The following is a 12,261-nucleotide window of genomic DNA, read 5'->3' as shown; positions in this document are numbered from 1 at the left end:
TAACAATTTTGACATGTAATGTAGGCCATTTAGCTCTGTTGACTCTAAGGGCCCGGGTTATGACTTTGGCGGTGCATCACCGAGCCTGCCCAGCCACTGCACCACCAAAGCCGTGGTCGGGCGGCCCACCAGATAAGGAGATTACTCCTGTCTAGTGGGCTTTGTTTGGCGTTCCCATGGCGGTGCCTCTGAAAATGGGCATGGTAATAGGAACAGCAAAACCAGTTCCTGCAGGCATGGACTGAGAAGTCCATGCCATGCAGGATCTGGGGTGTGTGCACACAGGGAGCTGCATGTTTCCGCCCCCCTGTGTGCATCCTCAGGATGCGGAGGCACAGGGCCTCCTTGTTTCCTCTCCTCCAGGTTTCCGTGGAGGAAGAACCGCTATGAAAACCCTGGCAGAGAGGAAACTCCTAATATTCTTGGAATGATCGAGGTTGTCACATAAAGCATATAGTTGCCTTTACACCGCCCAATAACCCCAGGGAATGAACGATGGAGGAAGTATGATTACACAGGGGAGAGAAGTATGAACATTCTTGGAAGAGAAGGCCAATGCCTCTTTTGTAGAGAAAGGAACGAGTAAAGAATGTTCAATAGTAAGCCATAAAGGCGTGAAAGGAGAGGAATCCGAGAGAAGCCATTTAGAGGGTAGACGGAGGGATTTATGATAAATACAAAATAAAGAAAATTAACGCCACCGTGGATTTAGATTTTCGGAGTTGCGCTAAAGATGTTCTAGATTTGTTTCTTTCCAAAGACATTTGGAGAGGAGGGAATCCATTTTTTAAAGTGAATAGCCTGAATATGAATGGGAAGCATAGAGAAAAGGTGCAGTGGAATAGGCATAACCATCATTTCAATAGAGCCCAGACGTCCCTATCAAGAAAGAAATAGAGGATTCCAAGAGCTTATCAGCCACTACGTTTTTAACATGATTTTTTACGGCTGAATAGAGCTAACAGTCAATGGCCCACCTCATGGTTGCGTAATTCTTAACTTCATCATTGAGGTTGAGCCTGCAGAGCTGGCGCCTTTAAAGCCATGGTTTTATTCCTCAGTAGTTTATCTACTACGTCCACAATCGTTATAAGTCTGTAAATCACCTGGGGCTAAGAACTCCTAAGTTACAAATATTTTTTTAATGTATTAATAATTATTATAAGTGCTGTATAGAATTAATAAAAAGTTATTGCATTGTTCAGGAGATAGTTAACAGCTTCTAGAGTTGCCTCACAAAGGCCTCACTCACAGCCTCTTCCAGCCAGACACAAAATTAAACTACAGCAGAGTGGCACACGCGTCCACCCCTCACGGTCTTCGCACTTCTTCATGCTTCGGAGCAGAGACCAACGTATCCAGTCTGGTCAGTCACGTGTGACACCAAAACACATTCCTACAGAGCACACTGCAGTGGAGTGCACTTCCAACAAGGCATGCCATTGAGTGTCACGTGCTACGGATGTATGACGTTACAACGCATGCTTGTACAACACATGCTGTTACAACACCAGTTTTACAACGCAAACCTTTACAACGCATAGTGCTTTGGGCCTCTGGATAGTGAATAGTTTAATTTACTATTCCAACTCCAGTCCCCGTGGACACTAGGGAAGGTGTTGGATAGTAAATTAAATCTATTCCCTATCCTTGAGCGCCCCCCAGCGCAATGCGTTGTAATGGTTTTCGTTGAAAAACCTGCGTTGTAATAGCACTGCATTGTAAAAGTTTCGTTGTAAAGGATGTTTCCCACGTGCTACCCATCCGCTCATGCGCCTAGGTGACCCGTCAGGATATGAAGCGCTTTATAAATGCAACTTCAATACGACAAAAATCACCCCCTGTAATCTGTTTACAGCAAAAGCGCCTGTCACTTGTTCCCGCTGGTCCCCCAATGTGTCGCTCTGGTAATCTCGGCCCCCTGCATGCACCCTGGCTGTGTGCCTCTTATCATGATGGTAGATTAAGCTGCAGGAACAAGATGTCCAGATTTAACTTTAGGAAAGCCGATAAAGCGTTCTCACTGCCTGACACAAGGTGCAGAGTCAGCAGCACTAGAGAAGCAGGGGGGAGGGCGCAGGAGTGGGGCGTGGGGAGCCCTGCTTGGAGAGATGGGGTGAGATGAGCCAAAGAGTAAGAGACGGCTCCACCTCATGTGTGTTGGTTTGTATCTAGCTTCCACAAAAGTATTTTACAATATATTTTAATAAAAGTATATAAACATATGATAAAAGGTTTATAAGTCAACAAAACTGTTGGACTCGGCCCTTTTTGCAGGGTAGTCCCTGAACTTTTTGCCTTCCTCCTAGTATTCTCTCTGACCTGGAGTTGGTGGTTTTAGGCCTCTGGGCACTTTAGCAACGCTGTCCAGTGTAAATTGTATGTGCTCTCTATGGTAAAATGTGGTAAGATTGGTCTACACCTGTTTGGCGTATTTAATTTACCTGTCAGTCCCTTGTGAAGTGGTATCTCAGATACCTAGGGCCTGTAAATTAAATGCTACTGGTGGTCTTGCAGCGATGCTTGCGCCACCCACCAAAGTAGCCTTTCAAACCTGTCTCAGGCCTCTGCCATTGCAGGCCCTGCGCGGGCAGTTTAATGCCGCTGTGACGTGGCATATAAAGTGGGTGCCATGTCTGTAACTCCCCTTTTACTACATATCAGTCACCCCTAAGGTAGGCCCAAGCTAGCCCTATGGGCAGGGTGCATTGTATGTAAAAGGCAGGACATGTGCCTTAACTATGTGGCATGTCCTGGTAGTGACAAACAGCCATTTTGGTTTCTTACTACTGTGAGTCTACCCTCTCATAGGAATGCATTAGAGATTCCTTGATAAGTGTTTCAGTGATTTCTGATATGAGAGGAGCAGCGTGGTCAAGTTTGGTATGTTTGGAATAGTAATAATAAATGCTGCAAATGGTGTGCGCAGATTTATTATCACTATTTTAGAAATGCCTCTTTTAGAAGCTGGCACTTCTGTGTGCTATGTGTCTTTGCCTGCCTGATGGGAATTGCATGTCTGGCTCCGCAGTGACAGGGATGGTGAGGTGAATGGCTCCAGAGGGGCTGGGTGGGTCAGCGCTAGGTTGAATGGGCAGATCTGCATTTGGAGTACTAGGAGGAGTAGTCCCTGTCCTAGAATAGGTTTGGGCATGCCTTACACAATGCTGGCTCTGCCCCCTGTGGTGTGTCTGGGGCCAAGACCTACTCTGACATAGGAGGGTGTGAGGACTGTATGGAAAATGCTTCAGCACCCGTCCCCCCCCCCCCCCCCCCAGAACAGCTTTTTACTGGATCCCCAAGCCAGGAGAAAATGAATACACATGTGGTATAAGTACTGGGGCTGTGACCCTATCAAGGTGTGCTTGGGTTCTCACTTGCACCTGTTTGGAGCTGGAAGGACTGCTGGGGAAGGAGGAACTGCCATGGGACCCAGCTGCTGCTTCCTGAAGGTCCCTACATGCTGGCCTGCCTGTGCCCAGCTCTGCCCCTCTGAGAACTTGGAACCTAGCGCCTCGTGAGCGCTACATCTTTCAGGCCTGATCCCAAAGAGTGGGACTATACTTTGCCTGTGTGCCAGGAGCCCAATGAGGGGGCTCTTACCTTGCAGCTGGGAGGGCGCCGTTGCGCCGTGGTAGGAGAACCACCGATCAGGAAGCCAGGCGGATGCTGCCTGGTGATCGGCGGGTCTCCCGGAGTGATATGGAGAGCCCCATGTGCTATAGATATCCCAAGAAGTTGGGCTCTAACTTTGTCCGGCCAGAGTGTGTGATGAGCACTGCAGCGCTGCACTTTGCTGAATAGCGCCGAGCCCCGGGTTGAAGGGCTCGAGCTTTGCTCGGTCCGAGCGGGTCGGAAGTCAGGTAAAGCCAGGCAAGGAGCCTGACCTGAGGCTGGGCCAGTGGGAGAAGCCATTCGTCCACGAGGTGGCAGGAAGTCAGGTGAGCTTGAGCCTGTTTGTAGGCGGGAGTCCCATGGCCAGCTAGAGCCCAGCATGCTGCCATGTCTGTTGGTGACAAAGGAGAAGGAGACCGGAGCCTCGCAGGCTCCCTGCCAAAGTGCTGCTGTGTCCTGGAGGGCGTTTGAGAAGGCCCCGATGAGTGGGGCCTGTGCTGGGCACCACGGGTGCCTATTGGAGGAGAGCATATCATGCTGAAATGATTTGGTGGTGGTCCCATCCTTCTAGGACCACCCCAAGCACAGTTATGGGCAAAAATACAATCCCAATCAAAGGCCCTGCAAAGAATTACCTGACAAGATTCTAGAGTGCAGTGAATAATATAGCATCCAACATCAAAACATTCCTCAAGGGGCAGGCTCTCTGGGCTCAGCTGAGAGCTAATACTATAATATTCACTAAACTCTAGAATCTCCCCCCATAATGCTTTGCTGGGCCTTTGGTTTGCATTGTATTTTTGATCATAACTTTGCCTGGGTTGGTCCAAGGAGGATGGGACCACCACTGAATCGTTCAGCATCGGTAAATTTACCGAATCTGTAAATTTACTGAATCGGTAATTTTAAGGCCCCCTACATCTGAAACTTCAAATACCGGTCGGTAACGGCCGAAATCGTCCGTTACCGACCGGTATTTGGCCACCTACATCTGGCCCTTAGTGTTTAATGCATCTGCTTGCCCTCTCCCTAGGTTAGGGGTGACCCCAAAATCATCACCTCTCTCATTGCCTAGTATTTTTCAAACTTCACTTTTGTGAATTGGCTATATGCTTTTTAGCATGTAACGGTAAAGTTGTTTTATCAAAGGGTTGTGGGTGCATTAGCTAACTCTACTACATAATGTAGTCGGAATTATTGCATTTATTCTGTGTTTTCAATTTAATGCTCTGCTAGTGGAGCAGATTTCATTGCCTACGGTTAATTTATACCTGAGACTCCAGGTGGGAGCTGGGGAGTCACGAGCCATCAATATGCAGATGACACCAAAATGTACTTGAAACTCTCCTTGGCAACTGGTCCTGGCAGAAGTGGGTAGGTCTACCGCCTTGTTGCTGAATCAGCAATCTACACAGGGAAATGCCTTATGTGAGACCTGCCGGGTATTGATGAAGCATAATGAGGAACCTGATTGGGGTTGGTCATGTTCCATCAGGTAGTACATATAGTATGTGTTAGGTTGGTTTGAAGAGGTGGATGACACAGTATAACCACCCATGTGTAGATAGATTTGATCAAACAAGTTCCTGATGAATCACCACCAGATTGACCGACTACCAGGCGAGAAACATGTTGACCCAACAATAGAGCGCCCCACCTGAGACATAACCTCAGACATGACCCTTTGTTTCTTTTAATCATGTTGGGAGACCTATTGATTACAATTGTTTTTGTTGGCACTTCCCACCTGTTTTAAACTTCCTTCAGGTTACACACCCCCACTCACTCATCTACACTGGTTAGGTCCCTCACCCCCACAGTACCAAACGGCAATTTGGATTAAAAGATCTCCGCCAAAGTCCCCCTCATAGGAAACCCATCAGGAATTGCGGCGCTAACCTGACGAGGAGCAGCCCTATGATGAAGCACGAGACCCTAAATTCCAAGAGGAGGAATTTCCGTCCTCCTTCATCTTATGACCACGCATAACCAGTTCTCCTAGTTTACTTCTTTCTCTTAATTAGGAGCAGCATACCCTCTGTATCTCTTCTTTGTGTTCAAGGCATCTACTAGGTTAGGGAGGGACCTCAAAATCATCGCCTCTCTCACTGCTTGATATATTTCCAAGCTCACTTTTGTGAGGTGGCTATATGCTCTTTAGCATGTAAAGGTAGAATCACTTTATCAAAGGTGTGTAAGGTTCCCCACTTTTGTAATTAGGGCAGAGCAGAGTTTTGCAGATTTTGTTCCAACTCTGCTGAACTCAGCGTAGATGATTCAGAAAAGGGGGTGGTGATGGACATAGTATCTGTATTAAGCCGAACACTCCTACCCAGTCAACAGATCAGGGCTTGATCCATCACCGTTTTTTAGCTCACTGCACCATCCCAGCTCAGAAACTGGCTACATGCAAATGAGTCTGTCCCTGGCCCAGTGCATCATGGGAACAGGGCAGACCAAACTACCAAGCCAATTCTTTTACTGGAAAGGAAACAAGCTTCCGGGGACCGGTTTCTAGCATTACAGCCATCTTCGGCCCGGCTTGCTTGAATCCTGATGGTGCAGTGAGCAAGGGACTCATGTCTGAGCATACCCTTCCACGCTTATGGTGGACAAAACGATTCAGAAAAGGGGGTGGTGATGGACAGAGTATCTGAATTAAGCAGAACACTCCTACCCAGTCAAAAGATCAGGGCTTGATCCATCACCGTTTTTTAGCTCACTGCACCATCCCAGCTCAGAAACTGGCTACATGCAAATGAGTCTGTCCCTGGCCCAGTGCATCATGGGAACAGGGCAGACCAAACTACCAAGCCAATTCTTTAACTGCAAAGGAAACAAGCTTCCGGGGACTGGTTTCTAGCATTACAGCCGTCTTCGGCCCGGCTTGCTTGAATCCTGATGATGCAGTGAGCAAGGGACTCATGTCTGAGCATACCCTTCCACGCTTATGGTGGACAAAACGATTCAGAAAAGGGGGTGGTGATGAACTCCGCGTAGAGGCACTCCGTCCACCCTCACAGAGGAGTAATATAGTGGAGAGCCCTAATTGTAGATAATTAGAGCTATTGCTTTATTTGTTCCACAGAGGAGTGATGAGAAAAGGACCATTTGACCAGCACTGTATACAGTCTGCCTTGAAGTACAAGTGATGACCAATATCTGATCTCACCTGCGTAAGAAACAAATTACAACTTTCTTGATTCACAAAACTGCCTTTCTGCACCCTAAGCAACCTCTGTATCTTTTTTTGTGCACCAATATCCCACAGAATACTTACACGTCACTTTTTGTGGTATAAACGCTGTAATTCAGAGATTCAATCGCCATCCATCGGACCGGAAGCCGCCCCTGAAACATAAAGTGAGGAGTTGAGGCACAGGTTGCTTTGACCACATGGCATATCTCTGGGGAAGGGGGCTGGGCCAATATTGAGGGCCCTTTGATGGGCTTTGACACTCACAGGGAGGGTGACCTTCTGAAAAGGGAAACGAGGACAGTACAGTGGCTGCTGTTGGGTCGAAGGGTTTTCTGATGACGGTAACCCTAATGTATCGGGGATTTTTTAAAATGATCTGTGGCATGACAGAGGACCTGGTGTGGAGAGAAAGTGATCTCTAGAGACTGTCACCTTGATGATTAGGATGGCCCTGGTGTGCAAACTGTTAATGGGAATGGAAGTGTGGACATAGGGCACTGACTCTGGTGGTGAGGGTGATCTGCAAACACAACCCTATTGAGCAGGTCCCCGGCCCAGCTCTCCCAGTTTCTCATTGCTTTTCCCCATTATTTGAGTAATTTCTCATTCGTTTTCCCTAATTTTTCACTGTTTTCACCTTGCTTTTTTCCCCATTTGTTTTAGTGTCTTCACTTTTTTTCCTGTTTTTGACTGTCTGCTCCTTCTTTTACCCTCCTTCTTACCGCTTTCTCCTGCTTTTTCCCCAGTTTTTGTGCGCCTCCTCCTTGCTTTTTCCTTATTTTCCCTATTCTCTCCTGCTTTTCCCCCTGTTTTATGTGTGCCTTCTCCTTTCTTTTCCCTCATTTTCACTGCTTTCTCCTTTCTTTTTCTCTTATTGCCACTCCTGCATGCGGCCTGTTGTTTCCCACCTCCCACCTATCCCTCCCACTGCCTCTCAGCACCCTTCCCTCCTCCTAAGACCTACTTGATGGAGGTCCCAGCATGACCCCATTGAGCAGGTACCAGGCCCAGCTCTCCCTGTCCAGCTGCATCACTGTTGCTCCTGTCTTCTCCTTGCTTCTCCCTGTTGTTTGAGTACTTTCTCCTTGCTTTTCTTCCATTTCCCCTCTCCTCCTTACTTTTTCCTCATTTTTCACTTCTTTTGCCTTGCATTTTTCCCCATTTTTTGAGTGCCTCTCCTTGCTTTCCCTCGTTTTCACCGCTTTCTCCTTCCTTTTCCCCCTGCTTTTTAGTGCTTTCTCCTCGCTTTTTCCCCTGCTTTTGAGTGCGTTCTCCTTGCTTTTCCCCCTGCTTTTCCCCCTGCTTTTGAGTGCTTTCTCCTTGCTTTTCCCTCGTTTTCACTACTTTCTCTTGCTTGCGCCACCATTTTTGTGTGCCTTCTTCTTACCTTTCTCTTGTTCTCACAGCTTTCTCCTTTCTTTTCTCCCTCATTGCCACTCCCGCATGCCGCCCATTATTTCCTGGATCCTAGGACCTGCTTAATGCAGGCTGCAGCATGACCTCATTAAGCAGGTTCCAAGCCCAGATCTCCTCCTGCTGCTGCATCGCTCTTGCTCCTCTCTTCTCCTGCTTCTCCCTGTTGTTTTAGTACTTTCGCCTTGCTTTTCACTAATTTTCCCTGCTTTCTCCTTACTTTTCCCCCAGTTTTTAGAGTTCTGTATCCTTGGTTTTACCTCATTTTCACTGTTTTCTCCTGGCTTTTTCTTCTGTTTTTGTGTCTATTTACTTTCCCTCATTCTCAGTGCTTTCTCTTGCTTTTTCCCCTGTATTTTATGCCTTCTCCTTGCTTTTCCCACATACTCACTGCTTTCTCTTGCTTTTCACCCCTTCTTTTTCCTATGACTCCTTCTTGCTTTTGCCTCATTTTCACTTCTTTCTCCTTGCTTTTTACCACATTTTGTATGTGTTCTTCTTGTATTTCCCTGGTTTTCTCTGCTTTCTCCTTTCTTTTTCCGTCATTGCCACTCCAGCATGGCGCCTGCTATTCCCCTCCTCCCATCTAGCTCTGCCAGTGCCTCCCAGTGCCCCTCCTTCCTCCCAAGACCTACTTAATGGAGCCCCCATTGAGCAGGTCGCAGGGCCAGCTCTCCACGTGCTGCTGCATCACTCTTCCTCCTATCTTCTCCTTGCTTTTCTCTGTTGTTTGAGCACTTTCCCAATTGCTTGTCTCCTATTTTCCTGCTTTCTCTTTACTTTTCCCTCACTTTTCACTGCTTTCGCCTTGCTTTTTTCCCTGTTTTTTGAGTGCCTTCTGCTTGCTTTTCCCACATTTTCACTTCTTTCTCCATGCTTTTTCCCATGTGTTGTGTGCCTTCTCCTTGCTTTTACCTAATTTTCAGTGCTTTTCCCCTTTTTTTTTTACCCATTTTCTGTGGTCCTCCTCCTTGCTTTCTCCTGAACCCCCCCTGTTGTTTGGGTGCCTTCTCCTTGCTTTTTCCTCGATTTCACTACTTTATCTGGGGCATATTATCAATAGTAGGTGATAAATATCACAGAGCGCGCTTAGCGCTTATTTATTTATCGCCGTCTATCGCTGGAATTTATCGCCCGGTTAGCGCGTTAAGAACACCGAGGCGATAAAAAATCCGGCAAAAGCGGTGAATTGCTGAAATATCGCTGGAAATCCAGCAATAAAACTGCAGCAATAGGGAAATCCTTGTTGATAGGGAGATATGGACTTAGACTTACAATCCCCCTCCCATTATACAGATTGGCAAGTCTGAAATTTTGGAGACGTTAGACACCTGCGATAACCACGCTTAGCGCGCCATTTTAAATCGCTATGCATTTCCAGGACAGCCTTGTAAATATTGTGAAGCCCCGTTAGCGATATTTTACAATGAAGTTTTACGTGGCACGCCTACCTTGCATTTCATTAGCGATGCTTGGCGTGACAGAAAGAAACCGGGCGCTAAGGCAAGGAAACATGCGCTAGCGTGTCCTTGTTAATAAAGTAAAAAAATTATCGCCGCTTTTCCCCCAAAAACGGACGTGAAAATGGCGATAATCTTATTGCGGCCTCTTGATAATATGCTCCTCTGTTCTTTTTCCCATATTGCCGCTCCTGCTTGCCATCAGTTATTTTCTGCCTCATGCCTAGGCCCACCCACCACCTCCCAGGACGCCTTGCTCCGCCCAGGACCACTCATTGGAGGCCGCATCGCTACCCCATTGAGCTAGTCCCAGGCACAGCTCTCCCTGTGCTGCTGCATTGCTCTTCCTCCTGTCTTCTCCTTGCTTTTACCCCATTTTTTGAATGCCTGTTCATAGGGTGTAGGCGTCTGATGAAGGGGCACTGACTCTGGTGAGAGTTATATTTTGGGTCTTGTCTTACATACGGGTTAGACACTGACGCTACAAGAACAGCATGCCATGCTCTACAAGCAGTGGTACGTGTGGTACGTTCTCACTCACCATGGTCTTCTTCACATACACCTCTTCCCCACGTGACAGGCCAAAGTCGGCAATCTTTGCGACCAGATTCTCTCCAACCAGAACATTCCTGGCTGCCAAGTCCCTGTGGATAAACTAAACAATAAACACATAGATTAACTTGCCTGTGTCTCTAGAAAGCACCTTAAAGAAAATGTGTGTTTAGTAAAGAAAGGAATTAATTGACCCCAATGGTTTTTCCATTTGCCAGAGGAAAACTGTGGGGCAGGCATGTGTCCTGTGTGCTTTTGTCACAGAGATAAATCTCTACATATGAGATGCCTCTAACAGCTCAAAGGTTAGTGTCAGGGAGGTTGGCACAGAAATACCCCCAAAGTCTCTGAGGTCAGTATGAGGGAAGGTTTGGGAGAAAAGAACTCCTCTGGCACTTTGGTAAATATGTACAACTTTCTGGGGAGGAGAGGCCTTCCAATGGGGCTGCAGTTAGGAGGAAGGAAGATCTGACACTAAAGACATGTCTAGTGGCTCCAAGGCTCATATGCGGGAAGCTTTGTTTATGAGATGGTTAGTATGAGGGATGGTTTGCCAAGGAGATGTCCAGTGGCCCCAGGGCTCATGAGAGAAGCTTTGTTTATATGATGGTTAGTATGAGGGATGGTTTGCCAAGGAGAGGTGTCCAATGGCCCCAGGGCTCGTGAGAGAAGCTTTGTTTGTACAATGGTTAGTATGAGGGATGTTTAGCCAAGGAGAGGTGTCCAGTGGCCCCAGGGCTCATGAGAGAAGCTTTGTTTATAGGATGGTTAGTATGAGGGATGGTTTGCCAAGGAGATGTCCAGTGGCCCCAGGGCTCATGAGAGAAGCTTTGTTTATATGATGGTTAGTATGAGGGATGGTTTGCCAAGGAGAGGTGTCCAATGGCCCCAGGGCTCGTGAGAGAAGCTTTGTTTGTACAATGGTTAGTATGAGGGATGTTTAGCCAAGGAGAGGTGTCCAGTGGCCCCAGGGCTCATGAGAGAAGCTTTGTTTATAGGATGGTTAGTATGAGGGATGGTTTGCCAAGGAGATGTCCAGTGGCCCCAGGGCTCATGAGAGAAGCTTTGTTTATATGATGGTTAGTATGAGGGATGGTTTGCCAAGGAGAGGTGTCCAATGGCCCCAGGGCTCGTGAGAGAAGCTTTGTTTGTACAATGGTTAGTATGAGGGATGTTTAGCCAAGGAGAGGTGTCCAGTGGCCCCAGGGCTAATGAGAGAAGCTTTGTTTATAGGATGGTTAGTATGAGGGATGGTTTGCCAAGGAGATGTCCAGTGGCCCCAGGGCTCATGAGAGAAGCTTTGTTTATATGATAATTAGTATGAGGGATGGTTTGCCAAGGAGAGGTGTCCAATGGCCCCAGGGCTCGTGAGAGAAGCTTTGTTTGTACAATGGTTAGTATGAGGGATGTTTAGCCAAGGAGAGGTGTCCAGTGGCCCCAGGGCTCATGAGAGAAGCTTTGTTTATAGGATGGTTAGTATGAGGGATGGTTTGCCAAGGAGATGTCCAGTGGCCCCAGGGCTCATGAGAGAAGCTTTGTTTATATGATGGTTAGTATGAGGGATGGTTTGCCAAGGAGAGGTGTCCAATGGCCCCAGGGCTTGTGAGAGAAGCTTTGTTTGTACAATGGTTAGTATGAGGGATGTTTAGCCAAGGAGAGGTGTCCAGTGGCCCCAGGGCTCATGAGAGAAGCTTTGTTTATAGGATGGTTAGTATGAGGGATGGTTTGCCAAGGAGAGGTGTCCAGTGGCCCCAGGGCTCATGAGAGAAGCTTTGTTTATATGATGGTTAGTATGAGGGATGGTTTGCCAAGGAGAGGTGTTTAATGGCCCCAGGTCTCGTGAGGGAAGCTTTGTTTATAAGATGGTTAGTTTGAGGGGTGGTTTGCCAAGGAGGTGTCCAATGGCCCCAGGGCTCGTGAGGAAAGCTTTGTTTATACGATGGTTAATATGAGAGATGTTTAGCAAAGGAGAGGTGTCCAATAACCCTAGGGCTTGTGGGAGAAGCTTTGTTTATATGATGG

The 12,261-nt window shown here is 47.4% G+C and overlaps 1 protein-coding gene across 1 annotated transcript in view; it reads right to left on the bottom strand.

Moving 5' to 3' along the window:
- The window catches only part of TIE1 (tyrosine kinase with immunoglobulin like and EGF like domains 1), a 242,227-nt gene that overhangs the window by 22,451 nt on the left and 207,515 nt on the right, over positions 1–12,261 (bottom strand). The window contains exons 18-19 of the mRNA XM_086952186.1: positions 10,229–10,342; positions 6,896–6,966 (exon numbers count right to left, since the gene is read on the bottom strand). Coding sequence (XP_086808312.1) covers positions 6,896–6,966; positions 10,229–10,342 — 185 coding nt within the window. The remainder of the gene's footprint in view (positions 1–6,895; positions 6,967–10,228; positions 10,343–12,261) is intronic.

Source organism: Lissotriton vulgaris, chromosome 1_1 (genome assembly GCF_964263255.1).
Source record: "Lissotriton vulgaris chromosome 1_1, aLisVul1.2, whole genome shotgun sequence".
In the NCBI taxonomy this organism is placed as follows: domain Eukaryota; kingdom Metazoa; phylum Chordata; class Amphibia; order Caudata; family Salamandridae; genus Lissotriton; species Lissotriton vulgaris.
This window is presented reverse-complemented; position numbering and strand designations above follow the sequence as displayed.